Raw genomic sequence first — 23027 nt, 5'->3', positions numbered from 1 at the left:
TCTGCTCCAACAACAGACTGCTCCAGCAGCAGATTGCCAACAACAGATACTCCTACAACAGATTGCAAAGTTCTCCAAGAGAAGGGATACAGTGATCATGGGAGATTTCAATTACCCGGACATCTGTTGGAAGTCCAACTCTACTAAAAATGAAAAGTCAAATAGATTCCTGACTTGTCTTGCTAACAACTTCCTTTTCCAGAAAGTGAAGAAAGAAACAAGACGATCTGCTATCTTGGATTTGATTCTCACCAACAAGGAAGAATTGATTGAAGAAGTTGAAATAGTGGGCACCCTGGGCAGTACTGACCATGTGATTTTGGAATTTACAGGGAAGGAGAAAGCTATACGTAGTCCGACTTATAGGTTGGACTTTAGAAAGGCAAACTTTGATAAATTTAGAACTATGCTGGGTAAAATCCCATGGTCAGAAATAGGAAGAAGGGGGTTCAGGAGGAGTGGGAGTTTCTTAAAAGCATAATACTGAAAGCACAATCACAGACGATTCCTATGAGAAGAAAAAATGGGAAAAGCCTAAAGAAGCCAAGCTGGCTCCATAAACAGCTCTCTAAAGACTTGAGAAATAAAAAAGACTCCTTTAGGAATTGTAAGGAGGGCCTTAAAACCAAGGATGAGTATAAACAAATCACCAGTGCTTATAAAGAAAAAGTTAGGAAAACTAAAGCTCAGTATGAGCTTAGACTGGCCAAAGATGCTAAAAACAACAAAAAAGGGTTCTTTTCTTATGTTCAGAGTAAGAAAAAGAGCGAGGACATGGTAGGCCCATTGCGAGAGCAAGAGAGTGAAATTGTAACAGGTAATGAAGAGAGGGCAGAACTACGCAATTCCTACTTTTCCTCAAGTCTTCTCTTCTGAGGGAAACGGTGCTCAATATGGCAAAAACAGAACATATAAGGAGGGTATGAAGTTCCAACCTAGGATCAGTGTAGGGATAGTACATAAACACCTAGTTTATTTAAATGAAACTAAGTCCTCAGGGCCAGATGAATTGCATCCAAGGGTTCTAAAAGAGCTTGCAGATGTAAATTCTGAGCCTCTGGCTATTATTTTTGAGAATTCTTGGAGAACAGGAGAGGTGCCGGAAGATTGGAGGCGGGTAAATGTTCCCATCTTCAAGAAGGGGAAAAAGGAGGATCCAGGTAACTACCAACCCATTGGCTTGACGTCTATACCTGGAAAAGTTTTAGAACAAATCATCAGTCAGTCCTGGAACATTTAGAAAGAATGGATGTGATTACTAAGAGCCAGCATGGGTTTCTCAAGAACAAGTCATGTCAGACTAACTTAATCTCTTCTTTTGAGAAAGTGACTACCTTGCTGGATGAGAGGAATGCTGTAGACATTGTTTATTTTGATTTAAGTAAGGCTTTTTGATAAGGTTCCAAGTTGGTAAAATGTGGTTTGGATCCTGTTACTGTTGAATTTGTAACTGGTTGACAGATCACACCCAAAGAGTGCTTGTGAATGGTTCCTCATCCTCTATTAGCCACTGTGTGTGTGTGTGTGTGTGTATTGGCCACTGTGTGACACAGAGTGTTGGACTGGATAGGCCATTGGCCTGATCTAACATGGCTTCTCTTATGTTCTTATTATGTTCTCTTGGAGGGGAGTGACAAGTGGAGTGCCTCAAGGATCTGTCCTGGGACCTGTTTTGTTCAACATCTTTATAAATTTATTTATTTATTTTATTACATTAAGCTTATATCCCGCCCTCTCCGCAAGCGGACTCAGGGTGCCTCACAACATCACATTACTTCCATTAAAAACCATTAAAACATATAAAACATAATTACATATTTAAATTATTTAAAACATTTCATGGTGCTATATTAATATAGTACAGTATAGCGGTTCTGAAAGTTCGATGGTGACCATCGGTACTCTGCATGGTGCTCTATATGATGTCCAGTGGCAGCTCTCTCTTGGTTAAATGTCGAAGGGCTGTCGGAACAATTCGGTCTTACAGGCCCTGCGGAATGTAGACAAATCCCGCAGGGCCCTTATGGCCTCCGGGAGAGCGTTCCAGAGTTCCAAATGATTTGGATGAAGGAATAGAGGGAATGCTTATTAAATTTGCCGATACTCTTCTACTGCAAATACAGTAGAAAACAGAAACAGGATACAGGATGACTTTGACAGGCTGGAAAATTGGGCTAAAACGAATAAAATGAATTTTAACAGGGATAAATGTAAAGTTCTGCAGTTAGGTAGGAAAAATCCAATGCATGGTTATAGGATGAGAGGGGAGAGGGGGGGGGGTCCTTGGTAGTTGGTGATTCAGTCCTTAGGCAAGTAGACAGCTGGGTGGCAAAACCACGTACTGACCGTATGGTGACTTGCCTGCCTGGCGTGAAGGTAGCGGATATTACACATGTAGTAGAGAGGCTGATAGACAGTGCTGGGGAGGAGTCAGTGGTCGTGGTGCTTGTTGGCACCAACGATGTGGGGAAATGCAGTTGTGAGGTCCTGGAGGAAAAATTTAGGCTGCTAGGTGGGAGACTTAAGGCCAGGACCTCCAAGGTAGCCTTCTCAGAAGTGCTACCTGTTCCACATGCAGGGCTGGAGAGACAGGCACAAATTAGAAGTCTCAATGTGTGGATGAGACGATGGTGTAAGGAGGAAGGGTTTAAGTTTGTTAGGCACTGGAATGCTTTCTGGAACAAGCAGGAGCTGTACAAAAAAAGACGGTCTCCACTTGTCCCCGGATGGAACCAGGCTGCTGGCGCTTAAAATGTCTTTGGTTCGGGAGGAGATGAAATGTCTTTGGTTCGGGAGGACTCATCTCAAAGAGATGAAGGGTTAGCTGTTTCTTTTCTACCGGGTAATGGATCAGAGTTGTCCACTGAGATGGTGACAAACAGAAAGGACTGCCTGCCAGAGTCTCGAGGTGGCAGGAGGAAGGTGGTGGGCCTAGCTTGCCTGGGAAATTATAGATGTTTGTACACGAATGCTAGAAGTCTTCAAAGTAAAATTGGTGAATTGGAATGTTTGGGAGTTGGAATGTTTGGGAGAAAACATAGACATTGTGGGAGTTTCAGAAACTTGGTGGAATGAGGAGAATCAGTGGGACACGGTGCTTCCTGGATATAAGTCATACCAGAAGGATAGGGAGGGAAGGGTTGGAGGTGGGATGGCTCTGTATGTCAGAGAGGGCATACGGTCCAGTAAGACTGAGGTCAGAGAATTAGACTCCCTTCTAGAAATGCTTTCGGTTGAAATAGAGGGCCCAAAAGGAAATTTAACTATGGGAGTTTGTTATCGCCCACCAAATCAAAAGATAGAGGACGACTATAATATGATGGAAGGCTTAAAGATAGTGGCTAGACGTAAAAACTGTGTCGTCATAGGTAATTTTAACTACCCGCAGATTGATTGGGTCAATATGTGTTCTGGTCGAGAGAAAGAGATTGAGTTTCTAGATGCTCTCAATGACTGTGCTATGGAGCAGATGGTCTCTGAACCTACCAGGGGTGGGGCGATCCTGGATTTGGTCCTAAGTAATGCCCAAGACTTGGTGAGAGATGTAAAAGTAATCGCACCGCTTGGGAGCAGTGACCATAGCATTATTGATTTCACCATTTGTATAAATAAAGAGTTGCTCCAAAAGACCGGCACAACCACGTTTAACTTTAAAAGGGGTAAATTCTCTGAGATGAGGAGGCATGTGAAGAGGAAACTGAAAGAAAAGGTAAATACAGTCAAAACCCTTGGGGAAGCTTGGAGACTATTTAAAACTACAATCCTAGAACCTCAGATAAAATATATGCCACAAGTTAAGAAAGTTACAAACAGGTATAATGGAAGGCCTGCATGGTTAACAAACAAAGTAATGGAAGCTGTAAAAGGTAAGAAGGACTCATTTAAGCGGTGGAAAGCTAGTCCAAGTGAAATTAATAAAAGGGAACACAGGCAGTGGCAAATCAAATGCAAGACTGTGATCAGGTAGGCAAAAAGGGACTATCAGGAGCATATTGCAAAAAACATAAAGACAAAGAATAAAAATTTCTTCAAATATATTAGAAGCAGGAAACCAGCCAGGGAGGCAGTGGGGCCCTTGGGATGAACAAGGGGTAAAAGGATTACTGAAGGAGGATAGGGAAATGGCTGAGAAGCTGAATGCATTTTTTGCCTCCATCTTCACTGTGGAAGATGAGAAGTGTTTGCCTGCTCCAGAACCACTTATATTGGAAGGGGTGTTGGACCTGAGTCAGATTGAGGGACCTGAGTCAGATTGAGGTGACAAGAGAGGACGTCCTGCAACTGATAGATGAATTAAAAACTAATAAGTCACCAGGTCTGGATGGCATACATCCAAGAGTTCTGAAAGAATTCAAAGTTGAACTTGTGGATCTCCTGACAAAAATATGTAATCTTTCATTGAAATCTGCCTCCGTTCCTGAGGACTGGAAGGTAGCAAATGTCACCCCCATCTTTAAAAAGGGTTCCAGAGGAGAGCCGGGAAATTACAGGCCAGTCAGTCTGACTTCAATACCGGGAAAGTTGGTAGAAACCATTATCAAGGACAGAATGAGTAGGCACATTGATGAACACAAGTTATTGAGGAAGACTCAGCATGGGTTCTGTAAGGGAAGATCTTGCCTCACTAACCTGTTACAGTTCTTTGAGGGGGTGAACAAGCATTTGGACAAAGGGGACCCGATAGATGTTGTTTACCTTGACTTCCAGAAAGCTGTTGATAGAGTTCCTCATCAAAGGCTCCTTACTAAGCTCGAGAGTCATCGAGTAAAAGGACATGTCCTCTTGTGGATCAAAAACTGGCTAATTAATAGGAAGCAGAGAGTGAGTATAAATGGGCAGTCTTCGCAGTGGAAGACGGTAAGCAGTGGGGTTCCGCAGGGCTCAGTACTGGGTCCCATGCTCTTTAACTTGTTCATTAATGATCTGGAGTTGGGAGTAAGCAGTGAAGTGGTCAAGTTTGCAGATGACACTAAATTGTTCAGGGTAGTGAGAACCAGAGAGGATTGTGAGGGACTCCAAAGGGATCTGCTGAGGCTGGGTGAGTGGGTGTCAATGTGGCAGATGAGGTTCATTGTGGCCATGTGCAAAGTAATGCACATTGGGGCCAAGAATCCCAGCTACAAATACAAGCTGATGGGGTGTGAACTGGCAGAGACTGACCAAGAGAGAGATCTTGGGGTCGTGGTAGATTCATTTTTAATTAGGATGTACAAGCATATTGCAGTTGCTCAGAAAAGTCTGCATTTGATTTTCAGACACTTAAAAAGTCCATTTCAAAAACTGTTGCTAAAACTCAATATGCAGCTTTCTGCCAAGCATTCTGTTCCCTTCCCCCAGCTCAGTTTAGAATTGTCAAGCAGTGCCTAGCAATTGGCAGGGGAGCTGTTGGCCAAGATATGAGGGATGTGATGCCAGTTGCAGTACCACATCATTTCTGGGGGGTTTTTAATAAGAAAGTGGCATAGAAAGCTCTAGGAATTGCCGGAAACACTACGGTAAAACTAGAGCCTCTCTATGTCATTTCCAGATTTTTACCAGAACTGATGTGGCACCATATGCAATGCTGTGGGTTTAAAATATTTTTTTCTGAGCAGCAGGCAATCAGAACAGGTCTAATGAGACTCTTAATTCAGTTGTTGTATTGTGAGTAAAGGCAATGCTATGATTGGTGACAGACTGCACAGTCCCTTTGCATGCCACTGCTATATATATAAAAAATAGTTGGTCCAATTCCAGAGCTTTTTGTGTGGGGGGGGGGAGGAGGGTGCTTTTATTTTATGCATGCGGTTCTGATTTAATGAAGTCTGAACTTGCTTTCCAGAAGCAAGCAAAACTCTAGCTGGTGTTTGACTGGTGCATTGATGTTGGCCCTGAGGGCCATTTGCACCTGTGTATTTCGAGTAGAACCCTCAAAAATCCATGTGTCCTGAAATCTGACTGCTCTGCACCACAAAATGAATGCTGCTAACTGAATCTGATGTTTGATCAGCAGCCCAAAGTGTGAATGTCTAAGTCAAGGTTCAGGTTCATTTAAGTTGACTTGATCCAGCATTTGCTGATTACTCAGGAGAACAGTTTGCTGTATTGAAGTATTGAAAAGTAGCATTTGAAACTTAAGTTGGTGAATCATTTGAACTTTTATGTGGCAGGTGTGTCAGAAGAAAACAAATTTTAGCAGATTATTTATCATCATGTATACTAGAGATAAAAATGAATCAAGTTGCTTTTCCGTCATCTGAGGTACTAGATGAAAGGGAAAATGTTTCACTTTTTTCTCCAGCTAACCTCCTCACCTTTGTTCACTGGATGTACAAGAAATGTCATGGTCTTTTGGCAACCATATAATTACAACAACTGTTACATATTGTGCCTGGTATGGTAGTTTGCTACATTCTGATTTCTTCCTTTGTTTACAAGAGAAATGTGATGCTAATTTCAGTACCATGTCACTTCTGGTTGTTGTTTTTAAGGACGTAACATAGGAAGCTCTAGGAACTGTAAGAAGAAACTTTAGTACTGCACAGCTTTGCTAGCAACAGTGATGAGAAGAAACCCAGACTAGGGATGTGCACCAAAAAAATGGCTTGGGGGGGATTTTTTGGTATGATATTGGGATTTGGGTAAATAATCAGGAAACTCAAATATATTTGGCATTTAAAAATTAAATGCCTTGTTTTCATTTGTAGAGGCATGCTGCCAAGGTGGTTCAACTCCAGACAGTGAAGGGAAGGCCTCCACAAGTGAAGAGGCTGCTTTCTCCAAGCCACACCATGTCTTGACGATATAGCTGTCCAGCGGTGGAATTCTGGCAGGAGCGCCTTTGCATATTAGGCCACACCCCTGATGTAGCCAATCCTCCAAGAGTTTACAAGGCTTTTTTTTGTAAGCTCTTGGAGGATTGACTATATCAGGGGGCTGTGGCCTAATATGCAAAGGAGCTCCTGCTAGAATTCCACCCCTGTAGCTGTCCCAAATAAAAGCCGAATAATATTGGCTTCCCTTTATCTGATTTCACTATTTTGGTATCCAAATCGGATTGTCTAATTCGCATTCCATTTATACCAAACACACACCTTTAATCCAGACCTGCAGACTGGAGTCTCTTGCTCTGCTGGCCTATATTGTCTTGCTTTAAATCAGTCCTGTAGTGAGGGGGGCATGGGGAGACAGGGCCATGGTGAGGAGAGCAGGAAGCTGGAGAGACTGCGGGCCAATGTTCTTCCTCCCCCCTCCTGTGTGGTTTAGAGCCAGCTGATAAGATGATTGGCTCACCCTTTAAATGGTGTGGGATGGGTAGTGGCTGCACCTGAGTGCTCCTCCTACACAATTTTAATCACGCAGGAGAGGGAGGGAAAGGCCATTGAATGGGGGCGAGGGGCCCCCCAAAAAACTGTCAGGGGGCCAGGCCTCATGGGCCCCTGGTTAGCTACAGGCCTGCTTTGAATCCAGTCCCCTCATTCCTTTGCTTGGCCATGTCTGTGTAATAGGTCTTTTCCAATTTTCCTGCTTTTGAATACATACAACTGCCTTGTATGAAGTTACATCAGCCATTGGTTCATCAAAGCCAGTGCTGCCTGCTCTATCTGGCAGTCTTTTTCATCATGTTTACTTGATCTCACTTTTGGAGAAGCCAAGTATTGAACTTGGGACTTTTGTTATGCATGCAGATCATATGCTTTACCCTTAAATTTAATTTAATTTTCGTTTTATATCCCTCCCTATCCCGCAAGCAGACTCAGGGCAGCTTACAACATTTTAACAACATATTAAGATTAAAATCCACATATCAAGATTAAAACAGCATCATAAAAATGGGTAATGCCAAATCAGAGGCAACACAGTAAACAATAGTTCAATTGGCAGCAAAACCATGCAACAGCATGTAGGCTGGTAACTGTCAGCACAACATAAGCACCATGGTGATAAGGTGCTGGGAGAAGTGATGACTTTAATTCTCAAAGGTGGAAGTTGCAAATGTCACTACAGTTGCAAGCCTCCAAGTGGTGGCTATTACAACTCATCTCCAGGCAACAGGAGACTAGTTCACTTAGAGAAAACAGCCATTTTGAAAGTTGGACTCTATGGCATTATGCCCCAAGCCCCGCCCCCCCCCCCCCCCCAATCTCCAGGTATTTCTCAGCCATAGTCAATATCCAATATACTGACTCAGCAATAAGACGAAGACAACACAGCATATTTTGTTAAACTGGATTTGTTGCTGGCTGGCAGAGTCCTAGTACTAGAAGGAAGGTTGATTCATGGACCAAGTTGTTTGTGTGTCATGGCTTTAAATTTCTGCACATTTATATATTCTCATGATTGACTCACAGAGGAGCAATTGCCCATGCACCTCCATGCAGAAGCCTCCAGCTGGTTATAACAGTGCTGAGCTCTGAAACAAGGTATCCCTGTTCTAGCTCTTCCACCAGCATCTAGGAAGACGTAACACAATGACTTAAGAGAGAAGGAATTCAGGCACTACCAGAAAGACTGGGATAAGTAAATGGTGGAGGCTGACAGAAGATTTTCTTATTGTATCAGTCATTGGAGCTTTTTGTTCCTACAAGCAGAAACTTCTGGACATACTGAGGTGGTCCAGGGATGTGAACCAGCGCTAATGAAATATAGTGATATTTAAGCATCCATCTCCAATACAGGATAAGTTGTATTGCTTATAGCATACTGTAACTATAGCTCTAATCTCTTGACAAAAAACTAGGTTTTATTAGTAATCTAATATCTGCTAGGAAAATAAAATATGCCTTTAAGATTTTTTCTCTCTCTTTAATCTGATGTCTTTACTATGGTATAGTAAAGTCCCTTGATTGAATTCCTGGTGTTACATTTCTACTGTTATTGTGAAACTTCAAAATGTTAACAAGCAAAAATTCTTTTCCAGCTCTTCCCCCAAAGCCCTCCAAACCAATGACTCCAGTAAATACTAATAGCATAAGGGAGACTTGCAGTTCTTCACTTCAGGATGCAGAATGGTATTGGGGAGACATTTCAAGGTAAACAATGCTGTTTTATGAAGTAAAATGTAACTAATCCTATATTTAATTTATATCCATATTTGCTAACATGTTGGGAAAGTGGCTTGAGCTTTTCTGAACTGTTAAGTGCTCTGATTATTGTTGAATAGCAGGGCTTTTTGTAGCAGGAACTCCTTTGCATATTAGGCTACACCACCCCTAATGTACCCAATCCTCCAAGTGCTTATAGGGCTTTTCTTACAGGGCCTACTGTAAGCTCTTGGAGAATTGGCTATACCGGGGAGGGGGGAAGGTGTAGCCTAATAGGTAAAGGAGTTCCCGCTACAAAAAAACCCGCTGTTGGATAGTAATGAAAAAGCATTTTAAATCTCAGTAAAATAAAATGAGTGTGTAAAAGCTGTTGTTGTTTTTTTGTCTAAATCAGGTTTTTAATGTTTAAATTGTGTTTAATAGTCTGGTATGCAAACATGCTGAAGTCACTGTGTATGGTCTCTTAAAAGTAAATCCATGATCTTCTCACAAATGCATTGAGTTAAAGTTTAAAGTACCAAAAAGCTCAACTTTTGAGATCAAGCATGATTAAGCCATGTATTATTTGTTGCCCAAATTACAAATATTATTCTCCTGCCCAGTGATTACCAGATCTTTCTTCCAGGAAGAATATTCAAATTCCTGCAGATATGCAGAGATCCAAACACAATTTTTTAATGTCATAACTGCTTCCTCATTTCTAAGACAAAAATTTCAGTAGTTGACAGTTTGGATGATGGAACTAGGGAAAGGCTCTAGTTACAAATCATTATGCTTTAATTGCTTACACAGCAATTAGTACACTTTTTCTCAGGAAATACATGAATCGCAAAACTGGAAATTAGTTTCAATCATGATTTAAAGTAGCCTAATTTGTTGCTGGTTAACCCAATGACATAAATCACCTTAATTCTAAATGAAACCAATCTCAGAGTCATAAAGTAGTTCATGCTTGAGTCAGTTTGTAATGTGAATGAAAAATCTGTAGGTGGCTTAATTCTCATTTGCATCCCTTGTCATTCTCTTCACTTTGTTTTTTTATGTTAATGATCATAAGTTCACATAAATTATATCAGAAACGCAAGCACGATTTAAACATTACTTATGAAAATACTGTGTAGGCATCTCAGTCAATAAGCTATCATTCAGATAGAACATATATTTTTCTTTCCATCTTAGATAAAAAGGTAAAAGTAGTCCCCTGTGCAAGCACCAGTCATTTCTGACTCTGGGGTGACCTTGCTTTCACAATGTTTTCACGGCAAACTTTTTATGGGGTAATTTGCCATTGCCTTCCCCAGTCATCTACACTTTCCCCCCCAGCAAGTTGGATACTCACTTTACTGACCTTGGAAGAAGGAAAGGCTGGGTCAACCTTGAGCCAGCTACTTGAACCCAACTTTCGCCGGGATTGAACTCAGGTTGTGAGCAGAGCTTAGGACTTCAGTACTGTAGCTTTACTACTCTGTGCCACAGGGCTCTTCCATCTTAGATAATTCTCCAGTAATTGTTCAATAGAAATTTCTAGTTTTGCTAACTTAATTATTTATTTTTATTTATATCCTGCTCTCCTTGCAAGTGGGCTCAGGGCAGGTTACACAAATCAACTCAACAAACTTGAAGAGTTATAAACAAGATAGCTGATATCAGTTTGAACCTAGACCAAAGGAATATTTTATGTCAAAACAAAAAGATTGGAACAGATTCTTTCTCTTTGTGGTTTCTGTACATCAAACATGCGCACACAGAGCCTTGGAACCTCTAAAAGCTATAAAACCTTGAGCACAAATCTCCCCATCCACAATGGCCACTCATCACAGTTTAGGTGCAGTTTAGGAAAAAGTCTATAAATGTGACTGCTTGGTATTTAATTTTTAAATAAAGTTCAAACCTATCTCAGGAAGCTGTAAAACTTGACTAAAAATCCTGTTATATAGTTTAAAGATTATTTTGAAAGCAGGATACATCTTAGGAATTAATACTGCTGTTGTGAATAAGGGCACATTAAACATAACATTGTCTTATACATCTTACAACTTTTTATTCTTTCAGGGAAGAAGTAAATGACAAACTACGAGATATGCCAGATGGAACATTCCTGGTGCGAGATGCGTCAACAAAGAAGCAGGGAGACTATACTCTGACATTGCGGTGAATAATTCAGGATTTCCCCTGTTTATACTGCCCCGGTTATGGGTAGCATTTGCTAGTTATTGCTATATTTGTAGATGTGGATAATCACTAGCCACAGCTGAGATATCCACTGTCTTAGAACTTGCTAAGTGTTTCTCTCTTGGCATTGATACGCAGTATTAAGAATGAGCAACTTGTTCTGCATCAAAACAAACTAGAATCTACAATGGCAATTTGGCATTCTGAGAATTACTGGCTTTCTGTATTTAAAGCAAATTCCAGGTGAGGAAAGAGGCCATGTTCTGCTTGAATATTTTCTTTTATAACCCAGCTCTTCATGGGAAGCAGAAGAGAGTACACTGACCCTTCCCTACAGTGCTAAAGCTGTCTTGCAGTGAGTGCCATCCAATATCAGGAACAGTTGATAATGTTGGGATACGAACTAAATATGCTCCCTGTTCTTGATAATTTCAGTGAAGAACTGTAATCCAGTCTGTGTAGCTCCATCCTTCGTTCTGTGTCTTGATCACACAAATATAGATGGCACTTAGAAAGATATTTCTGTAATGTATTTTTTATGATTTTTTAAATTTTTGAATTAAGATAGGGATACAGGGAAATAAGGGAAAAGTGTTATACAAACTCATAGATATTTTACAAACTCATAACTTATTCATAACAAGGACAATAACCATCAGAATAAAAATAGAACATTTGACATAAACATTTAGGATACACATATATAATGTTCAGAATTTTACATATTATATATACTTATCATTAAAGCCTGGAATTTATTGCCATCAGTTACTATTAATATTAATTACTAGACATTACATGTTATATGTTGCATTACATCTTAGTACTACTACACTACTACTACATTTTTATACATCAAAAATTGAATCTATGGTCTTGTGTATAGTATTATTTCAGAGAATAATTATAATATTTGTACCATTAATATGTTTCTAATATACTTTTGAGGGAAATTATTATATAGTGTAGTCACACTGCTGTTCACATAAAAAAGTTGGATCTTAAAATTGGATCATCAAGATATACTTCTTTAGACAATACTTTATCCATAGGGTTCTACTGCAAAGAGAACAGGAGAGAATTTATGACTTGCACGATCTTTTCTTTGTTCTTACTTGTTCTGTACTTAGATTTGCAAGAACTATATGTTTGAAAGATGTGGAGAACTGTTCTGATGTTTGCTTTTTCTAGAAGTACTGGTTCTGCAGGCAAAGTATGGTACTGTGGAATTAAATTTGGGACTGTGATTAGTCTAAATATTCTCCTGTGATTTCACTAATTTTAAGGATTTAATCCAAAAGAACAGATATAGCTGTAGAAACAAGAACATGCAATGTGATCTTAGCATATTAGAAGCCACTTCATTATTATTTGGCATGAGATTTTTGAGGAAACATATGAGTGATGGCAATATAACTGGACCTAATGAATGTGCTAAAAGGCCAAAGATACTTTCAGGAAAGGTTCATTCTCACTGTTAATGAAAGAGCTTCTAGTAGAATTAATATACCTAGATTAATAAGGCAACTGTACTTAGAATCTAATTTGATTGAAAATTCCAATTACAGTATTGTACACAGTGTTGGTATTGCAAACTAACTCTGGAGAACTTTAGAACTTTAGTACAGTTAGTGTTCTGTATTAGTTTTGTACACAGTTGCACATGTGATTAATTCTTTTATCCTTCACTTGCAGAAAGGGTGGCAACAATAAATTGATAAAAATTTATCATCGAGATGGAAAATTTGGTTTTTCGGATCCACTGACGTTTAGTTCCGTTGTGGAGCTGATTAACCACTATCGCCATGAGTCTCTTGCCCAGTATAACCCTAAGCTTGATGTGAAGCTGATGTATCCTGTGTCCAGATACCAGCAGGTGAGAACCCAGTACTACCATTAAATGCAAGTGTTCTTATAAGACTTCCTTAAACAATGGTTTATTCTAGAGATAGTTTGTATAAGTATGAAGTTAAATGCTTTCAAGAAGGCAACTAGTCAGAGATCCCTAAACTTCTGTATCTATCAATATTATTCTCATCATGATTGTTCACTAGCCTTACTTCCTCACTAAAGCACCAATTTCATGTTTTAGTGCAATGTAGAAAATGCGTAACTGCTCTACAAAATAGGATCTTGCAAAGTTGGATGACACAAATAATTGACTGGAAACCTACTCTCTGTACTGTCTTCTGGACATGAGATAGACAGCTCCTGGCATGTATACCCAGCAGCAACACCAAACCATTTTTCTAAGCATGCAGAGCTAGTTCTCCCTAAGAGGTGGAGGACATCTTGGGGTGTTTCCCACCTTCCAATCAGGGAGGCAGGATTTTTTTTAAAAACTTCCTCTTCCTTCCAGTTTATTTCCTGCCTCAACAGGGAGTAGCAGCGTTTAGGCTAGGTTCCTATCCTTTCATTACTTTTCTATCTCTTTAAAAAAAAAAAAGAAAGATATTTTCTTCCTCCTCCTTACCCTGCCTTTTGTATTGACTTCTAAAACTAACTCCTCCAGCCTCCTTTCTGTCCTTTCCGTTCCTTCAGAGGGGCCGTCTACTACATTTCCAGCAGACGTGGGCGGCCTCGAGGGTCGATGCTTGGACTTTGGAAATTGTTTCGTGGGGTTACCCCATAGAGTTCAAAAGAACGCCTCGGGATCGTTTCATTGTGTCTCCTCTTCGCTCAAACCCAGAACGAAGAGACATCACCTTCAAAGCAATTCACCACTTATTAGAAATTGCGGCAATAGAGCCAGTCCCTCCATTGCAGAGATGTCAAGGCGCCTATTCCATCTTCTTCACAGTGCCCAAGAAAAATGGGGACTGGAGAGCAATTCTAGACCTGAAATTTCTGAACAGACATATCAAGCTCCGTCACTTCAGGATGGAGTCCATCAAATCTATAACGGAAGCCTTGCATCATCAGGACTACATGTCATCTCTGGACCTAACAGAGGCCTATCTCCACATTCCAATCCTCCCTGCACATCGCAGGTTTCTTCGCTTCTGTGTGAACGGGTCCCACTACCAATTCAGGGCCCTACCATTTGGCCTTGCAACGGCACCGCGGGTGTTCACCAAGGTGTTGGTGAACCTGATAGCAATCCTCAGGCAGAGAGGGATACATGTACACCCTTATCTCGACGACCTGCTGATCTTCATCGAGGAAGAGAGCGGAGCAGGACATTATATACACCATATCCTGCCTTCAGCAACACGGGTTCATAATCAACTTTCCCAAGAGACATCTACGCCCATCCCAGAGGCTACAACACCTGGGCATGGTCATCGACACGAACCTGAACTCTGTTTTTCTCCCAGGAGACAAGATACTGAGGACCAAGACATTAGTGCGTCAGATAGTGCGGGAGCCATCGTCGTCTCTCCAGACCCTGACAAGGCTTATGGGTCTTCTGATTTCAAATCTAGAGGCGCTTCAGTGGGGATGCTTTCACACCAGACAACTCCAGATGTTCTTACGTCCTTTTCAGACCCAGATCATGGAGAAGCGCCCCATGTCTCTGACAGTCCCCAAGATGGTCAAGGAGAGTCTTCTGTGGTGGACAAAGGACCGCAACCTGCGTCAGGGGAGAACATACCTTGTAGAGAAGGAAATACGGCTGTTCTCAGATGCCAGCCTATCAGGATGGGGGCCGACCCTCAACGAGATCCCCACCCAGGGCCAGTGGACGACCAAGGAGGCGAGCCTTCCGATCAACCTTTTGGAACTCCGGGCCATTCATTTGGCTCTTCTTTATTTTCAGGACCAGGTGACTGGGAAGCATGTCCTAGTTCGAACGGACAATATAGCAGCCAAGGCTTACCTAAACAATCAAGAGGGGTCCAGGTCGAGTTCTCTTCACAAGGAGGCCGGGAAGCTGTTCGAATGGGCAGAGACTCATTTGAAGTCTATAAGAGCAGAACATATCAAAGGGACTTGCAACGTCAAGGCGGACTGGCTCAAGTCGGGAGAGCATTCAATCGGGAGAGTGGTCTCTCAACAAGGAGCTTTTCCTAATGATAGTGGAGTGCTTCGGTCCGCTGGCGTTGGATCTCTTTGCATCCTTTCAGAACCACCAGCTTCCTCGATTCTACACAAGGTACTACCACTATCAAGCGGAGGCCACGGACGCGTTAACATCTCCCTGGCCACAAGGTCTTCTATATGCCTTTCCTCCAATCCTGATCATTCCGAGGTTACTCAGAAGGATCAGGCTGCTGAAGGCCGAGGTCATCCTGGTTGCTCCCTGGTGGCCTTGATGTCACTGGTTCTCCTCAATCCAACAGATGTCAATAGCGGAGCCACTTTGCCTGCCAGTATGCCTGGACATGCTGTTACAGGGTCCGGTGTGGCATCCTCATCCAGACTGGCTGAGATTGACCATTTGGAGGTTGCGCGGCGCTCTCTAGTAGATCTTGGTTATGCAAGTGATGTGACGAATACCATCCTAGCTTCCAGAAAGAGCTCCACAACGCGGATCTACGATATGTCTTGGAAAGCCTTCCACAGGTGGTGTCGGAAAAAAACTGTGGACCCGTTACATCCTTCTGTCCCCAAGATTCTTCAGTTTCTTCAGGACGGTCTTCGGTCTGGATTGAAGCCAGCTACCCTCAAACGTCAGGTGGCGGCCCTGTCCTCGGTACTCCAGCAGGTGGACAGCGTGAATCTCTCTTCTCATCCTCATATTCGTCGTTTCCTTAGAGGAGCCTCCATGAGTTCTCCACCGCAAGTACATCAATTCCCTACCTGGAGATTGAATCTGGTGCTCTCAGCCTTAACAGGCCCACCATTTGAGCCTTTAATGTCTGTGCCCTTAAAGATGATGCGCATGAAGACCATCTTTCTGGTGGCAATAACATCAGCCAGAAGAGTGTCAGAGATCGGGGCCTTGTCAGTTAAACGGGAGCTATGTGTGTTCCACAAGGACAAGGTAGTTCTTTATCCGTACCCTACCTTCCAACCGAAGGTTTCTTCTAGATTTCACCAAGGCCAAGAAATCAACCTACCATCCTTTTGTCTGGATCCCAAGCATCCCAAGGAGCGCACATGGCATACCTTAGATGTGCAAAGAGCAATTAAAGTCTACCTTATCAGAACTGAATCTATTCGCAAGTCAGACTCCATGTTCATTAATATAGCAGCACCCAGATTGGGGCAGAAAATGTCCAAGTCGGCAATTAGTTACGCCACCAAGCAGTGTATAGCAGAGGCATATAAGGCGTTACACCTTCAGGCACCGTCAGGGATCACCGCACACTCGACCAGGAGTGCGGCTACCAATGCAGCCTTTAGCAAGAACGCCTCCATTGAGGAGGTGTGCAAAGCAGCTAAGTAGGGCTTCCATCTCCTCTTTTATCCGCCACTACAAGTTGAATGCCTATGCGTCGGCGGATGCAGCCTTTGGCAGGCGAATCCTGCAACATGTACTGCCTGAGTAGGGCGATCCCACCCTGAATAACATACTGCTATGGGAGCACCCAAGATGTCCTCCGCCTCTTAGGGAGAACGACCCTTGGCACTTACCGTGAGGGGTCCTTCTCCTAAGAGGACAGGAGGACATCTTGCCCTCCCTTCTATTGCCCTACCTTGGGCAGCATCTCTCTGTATCTGGTTTTTTCTTCTATAGCCTTTGGCTACAGCTGTTTTTTATCTGCTGATATAGGCTACCTGTAGTTTTCCTGTTCCTTTTCTATATGAGTTTGTCTTAGTCGGTCTGGGAGGCCTATGCCAAGTTTTTTCCCAACCGCCAGTTAGTTTTCTGTTACATGGCAGCGTTAGTTGCAAGAGTTTTTTACTGCTTCTCGAAGTCACCCGAACTGGAAGGAGGGTGGTTCCCACAGCCACTGGAAGAGGAAGTTTTTTTCAAAAATCCTGCCTCCCTGATTGGACGGTGGGAAACATCCCAAGATGTCCTCCTGTCCTCTTAGGAGAAGGACCCCTCACGGTAAGTGCCAAGGGTCGTTCTCTGCCTTTAGGTCCAAGGTGACTTCCTGAGGTGGTAGCTCCACTGGCAATCAAGTTGTTTCCAGTGTATCTGGAAAAGTACATCCTCTCCCATTTGTCAGTACACTATCATTTTCACAAGTAGATGTTGGATTTGGGACACTTAGGCCAAAAACATAGCCTGTCAATTTGCTAGACCATTTGGCCTATTTGAACAATACAGTTTAAAACCCAGAACATTATCATTATCTACAAACTCTACAGAGATAACCAAGTGCAGATATTTCCATGAGGGAAGCATTATGGTATTGAAAGTCTAACACAGTCTGTAAATTAAATTTTGCTAATCAAAAATATCAAGAGTTTCATGTTGGGCACCGAGTTGCAAACACTAGTATAATCAAACTGCGATTCTCAAACATTTATATATGTTTTCTGAGTTACTGAAGTAGTCAGTGTTCAAAAGCTAGATAAAAATTGTGTTGGCACCCAGAGGAACCAAATAAGTTTATAGGTAGAGAGGTTTTGTTGTTGAGCCTTAAGAAGATAGGCTTAATATTTTTTCATTATGGTAGCTTCTCAGGCAGATCAGCTGTTTTTCGTTGTTGAAAAGTTTTCCTTTTCTGTGTCCTTGTCTATTTCTGACATATGCAGGACCAGTTGGTGAAAGAAGATAATATTGATGCCGTAGGCAAAAAGCTGCAGGAATACCACAGTCAATATCAAGAGAAAAGTAAAGAGTATGACAGGTTATATGAAGAATATACCAGAACCTCACAGGTCAGTTGCCAATTACGCTTCCTCATGGGCATGAAGGCCAGAATTAAGTACTTGGCAGGAAACCTGCAACTTCTAAATATGTTTGCTTTCATCTTGCAAATCTGCTATCAAGTAGATTAGCAAACTGTGTGAGAGATGTGGCAGTTTTTCTCTTTATAGTGTCAGGAGGAACGTAACACATTCTGTCACATTTTGTTTTTGCATGTATGTGTGAGAGAAATTGTGGATGAATAGCTTGCTGTGGGGAAAGTGTAGATGACTGGGGAAGGCAATGGCAAACCACCCTGTAAAAAGTCTGCTGTTAAAACGTCATGATGCGACATCACCCCAGAGTCGGAAACGACTGATGCTTGCACAGGGGACTACCTTTATCTTTTTAAAAATTAAATCTTGGGACAGGAAATGTGATGACTGGGCCTAGTTTCATTCAGTTCTGCATATTTAAGTGGTTGTTTTGGTATACCTTGAGGAGAAGTAAGAGAACCTAACTAGCCAGAAGCTCTTGCAGGCTTAATTTTGTAGCTTCCAGTTTAGAATCTTAAAATCAGAATCTCAAGCTGAAAGGGAAATAGAAGGCAGCATGTTGTTCAGAAACTTTGTGCTTCCAGTGCCTAACAGTGGTCTCTGAAATTGGTTTCTCTGTGCAGGAAATTCAGATGAAGAGAACAGCAATAGAAGCTTTTAATGAAACAATTAAAATATTTGAAGAACAGTGTCACACTCAAGAGCGGTATAGCAAAGAATATATCGAAAGATTCCGAAGAGAAGGGAATGAAAAGGAGATTGAACGGTAAGTTCTGTCAAAATGTCACAGTTATTGACAGTTCTGTTCCAGTATTGTTACTGGACATTTTCATAATTATGTCTACTCCCATCTGACTCCAAAATACCCTTATCAGGTTTTTTAAAATGATATTTTTGTTTTTGTGTGTGTCTGCACCTGGAAGTCATGTCGACTGACCCTTACAGGGGGCCTGGAGGATACTCAGAAAGGTGGCTGAATGAAGTCTGCCCTTGTCCTCCCAACTTGGTATTTCAGGGAGGTCTCCCATACAAGTACTAACCAGAGCTGACCCTGCTTAGCTTCCAAGATCTGACAAGATTGGGCTTGCCTGGGCTGTCCAGGTCAGGATTTATCAAGCAACATTTACAGAAATCAGCTGTATCAATAGTGTATAATCAAGATCTGTGCAATGGAAGTAAAGTTTCTACAATTTATGAATCACACAAGGAAACTTGACTGCATATTTTCTGGTATTTTGTTGACTTACAGCAGTTATTTGCTGGTTTAAGGGATGTGACAAATTGTGGTAAATTACTTGAAATAATGAAATCTTGAAGTGGGCTGAAGAGCTCTAAAAGACTCCGCCTCAAAAAGGAAAAGATCTTTCAAATTCTAGTATGGATGCTTACTTTGCAGCATAATTCTAAGTATAGTTAATGGCAGTGAGTTTAGAAAGGTGTAACTGTTTTGCATTGCCCCAGTAATGACTGTAAAAGTCACTGGTAGTGCATATTCTTAGCAAGTTCATGGCTGAAATGTGAAGGACCCTGCTTGTGTTTATTGCTTGGACATATCTCACTGTTAAATTTAAAACTGCAGAGGTTCAGTTCTGATGAGAGTAAGAACAACTTACTCTTCCCAGTTATCTCAGGTGTCTAGTGATTTCTACTCCCAGTATCTATGCATTATTCAAAGGAAGGAGACTTCCCTGGCTACCTAACTGATTGTTTTAAGTATGTAAACTAGAACTATTTCTTACAGTATTATGATGAATTATGAAAAATTGAAATCACGTCTGGGTGAGATCCATGATAGCAAGCTGCGACTGGAACAAGATTTGAAGAAGCAAGCTCTGGACAACCGGGAAATTGATAAGAAAATGAACAGTATCAAACCTGATCTTATCCAGCTGCGCAAAATCAGAGATCAGTACCTTGTGTAAGTAGGCATGGGCAGAGAAACTGACAGTTAGTTGATTATTAAGTGTCCAACATTATATTTCTGCACTGTAATGGAACTCTTCTTTAAATACTGAATGCAAGTATATGAATGGAAGGAAAGCTTAGCCCATTGACATAGAAGGACTTCAGCAGATGGCTAGCTGTTTCAGCACTCATATAATAACTGTATGACTTATTAATAACTCTGATCTAAAGCTTGCTTGGTATGGTACAGTTCTGACTCCAGCAAAATATCCCCTTTAACTTTGAAATGAAAGGCAGCCTATCCTAAGTCTGTGTTATCCAATGAACAGATCAAAATAGATAATTAAACAAGGCCTTTCTAAAGCAGTGTTACAAAAATGCAATTGAGGCATGATTGATCAGATGGATGACAATAGGCAGTTTCTCTTGTTGTGTCCACATATTGTTGGGAGTGAGGAGACAATGTAAATGAAAACCATACATCTTTTCAAGGTTGGCCAGTAGGGTTAGAATGCCAGCCAGCATGCTTGTAGAAGTTCTGCCTTAGGCAGCCTTTAGCTCAGGTATTATGTGGATATTTAAACAACTTTTTTTTCTAGTTATAATTAATTACATATGTTATATTTAATTGGCAGCTGGCTTAATCACAAAGGAGTAAGGCAGAAGCGAATAAACGACTGGCTGGGAATTAAAAATGAAAATATTGATGAGTAAGTCTCCTAAACTGTTGTGATTTTTTTTAGCAATATGAGTGACCAAAATGTATGGAGAAATTGCACCACAAGAGCCTATAATTCTGTGTTAGTTTATATGGATATTGTTCCAAAATGAATGTGTATTACTTTTATCAGATGACTGTGTCAGAAAATTCATATCTGCATGCATGACCAGAGAGTTCACTTCAGTTTACTTTATAATAGTCAATGACCAGAAGGACAGCCCAACAGCAGCAACCACAGAGAGATTATAAAAAACACTAGTATATAAAATAAAATAAAAGATTAAATATTGATGCAAATAGCAAGTTGTGCAACACCATTAAATATAAACTAGAATACACTAATTAAAATTGCAGTCAGCTACCTCAGCATCAACTTGGGAAATCCGGATAGTGTGCAATTTAATCACTTGGGAAAAGATTTTGGCAACTTTCTGGGTGGTCTCAGTATTTGTATCAGAGAGTAGCATATTAATAGTCTCAGAATCAGAAGTGACTGAACAGTGTTCAAGTAACCGAAGAATCAAAGCAGTACGAATCTCATCATAGAAGGCACAACGAAGAAAAGCATGTGCCAGCATCTCTATCTCACCTCAATTACAAGGACAGAATCTCTCCTCCCATGGGTGCTTACAATGCCTGATCAATAACTGAGGATGGTAAAGCAGAAAATCTGGCGAGAGTAAAAGCTCTTCTTTATCTAAATTATCTAAATTATACAAATAGGAGGTTGGGGTGAGAAGATAACATATATGGGGTGCTACTATAAAGTTAGGTGCTCGAGATATCAAGCTGTCATTCATTATCTACGCCTCAAGGATTGTCTAGCTAGATCACCGCCCATCTGGAAGAGAACTGAGGGGGAGAATCTGAGCTGCATAATCTTCCATTGAACTGCCTTCAGCCAACTAGTTGGCATGACCAAATAGCACCAATGGTAGTTTATTTCTCTTGGCCAAATTATTCACGATAACATCAACTGTCTGTCACAGCAATGAAATTGGTTGTGGACAGATAGTGTTAAAGGAATTAGTACTAGGTATATAAACAATAGTATATAAACAATAGTAAATAAATGTTATTTAGCATACTATGGACTGCTATACAAGACTGCAAGTCTTGGTCTTGTATACATCCCTAAATGAAATTAATTTATTTTCTATGTATTTCATTTTTTCTTGCCATTCCTCCAAGGAGCTTATAGAGTTGGAAGGTACCTCCAGGATCATCTAGTCCAACCCCCTGCACAATGCAGGAAACTCACAGATACCTCCCCCTAAATTCACAGGAGTCTCATTGCTGTAGGATGGCCATCTAGCCTCTGTTTAACAACCTCCAAGGAAGGAGAGCCCACCACCTTCCAAGGAAACCTGTTCCACTGAGGAACCGCTCCAACGGTCAGGAAGTTCCTCCTAATGTTGAGCCGGAAACTCTCTTGATTTGATTTCAACCCATTGGTTCTGATCCTACCTTCTGGGGCCACAAAACAATTCCACACCATCCTCCATATGACAGCGCTTCAAGTACTTGAAGATGGTGATCATATCACCTCTCAGTCGCCTCCTCTCCAGGCTAAACATCCCCAGCTCCTTCAACCTTTCTTCACAGGACTTGGTCTCCACACCCCTCATCATCTTCATTGCCCTCCTCTAGACCCATTCCAGCTTGTCTATATCCTTCTAAAAATGTGGTGCCCAGAACTGAACACAATACTCCAGGTGAGGTCTTACCAGAGCAGAGTAAAGCGATACCATCACATCATGTGATCTGGACCACTATACTTCTGTTGATACAGCCTAAAATTTCATTTGCCTTTTTAGCCTCCGTATCTCACTGTTGACTCATGTTCAGCGTATGATCCACTTAGACCCCTAGATCCCTCTTGCACATACTACTGCCAAGACAAGTCCCCCCATCCTATAACTATGCATTAGATTTTCCCTACCTAAATGCAGAACTTTACATTTATCCCTGTTAAAATTCATTGTATTCGTTTTAGCCCAATTTTTCAGCCTGTCAAGGTCATCCTGTATCCTGTTTCTGTCTTCTACTGTATTTGCATTAGAAAAGTATCGGCAAATTTAATAAGCATTCCCTCTATTCCTTCATCCAAATCATTGATAAAGATGTTGAACAAAACAGGTCCCAGGACAGATCCTTTAGAACATAAGAGAAGCCATGTTAGATTAGACCAATGGCCCATCCAGTCCAACATTAGTACATATGTACATATGAAGTACATATGAAGCTGCCTTATACTGAATCAGACCCTTGGTCCATCAAAGTCAGTATTGTCTTCTCAGACTGGCAGCGGCTCTCCAGGGTCTCAAGCTGAGGTTTTTCACACTTATTTGCCTGGACCCTTTTTTGGAGATGCCAAGGATTGAACCTGGGACCTTCTGCTTCCCAAGCAGATGCTCTACCACTGAGCCACTGTCCCTCCCTAAATTCTGACACATTCTGTG

At 41.4% G+C, this 23027-nt stretch overlaps 1 protein-coding gene across 1 annotated transcript in view; it reads left to right on the top strand.

The window, feature by feature from the left end:
* Positions 1 to 23027, top strand: part of PIK3R3 (phosphoinositide-3-kinase regulatory subunit 3) — a 61641-nt gene that overhangs the window by 30082 nt on the left and 8532 nt on the right. Inside the window, exons 2-8 of the mRNA XM_060231753.1 lie at positions 8900 to 9011; positions 11076 to 11174; positions 12891 to 13071; positions 17790 to 17915; positions 18563 to 18705; positions 19681 to 19857; positions 20480 to 20554. Coding sequence (XP_060087736.1) covers positions 8900 to 9011; positions 11076 to 11174; positions 12891 to 13071; positions 17790 to 17915; positions 18563 to 18705; positions 19681 to 19857; positions 20480 to 20554 — 913 coding nt within the window. The remainder of the gene's footprint in view (positions 1 to 8899; positions 9012 to 11075; positions 11175 to 12890; positions 13072 to 17789; positions 17916 to 18562; positions 18706 to 19680; positions 19858 to 20479; positions 20555 to 23027) is intronic.

This window comes from Heteronotia binoei, chromosome 2 (genome assembly GCF_032191835.1).
Source record: "Heteronotia binoei isolate CCM8104 ecotype False Entrance Well chromosome 2, APGP_CSIRO_Hbin_v1, whole genome shotgun sequence".
In the NCBI taxonomy this organism is placed as follows: Eukaryota; Metazoa; Chordata; class Lepidosauria; order Squamata; family Gekkonidae; genus Heteronotia; species Heteronotia binoei.
The sequence above is the reverse complement of the archived record's forward strand: the minus strand, read 5'-3'. Positions and strand labels throughout refer to the sequence as shown.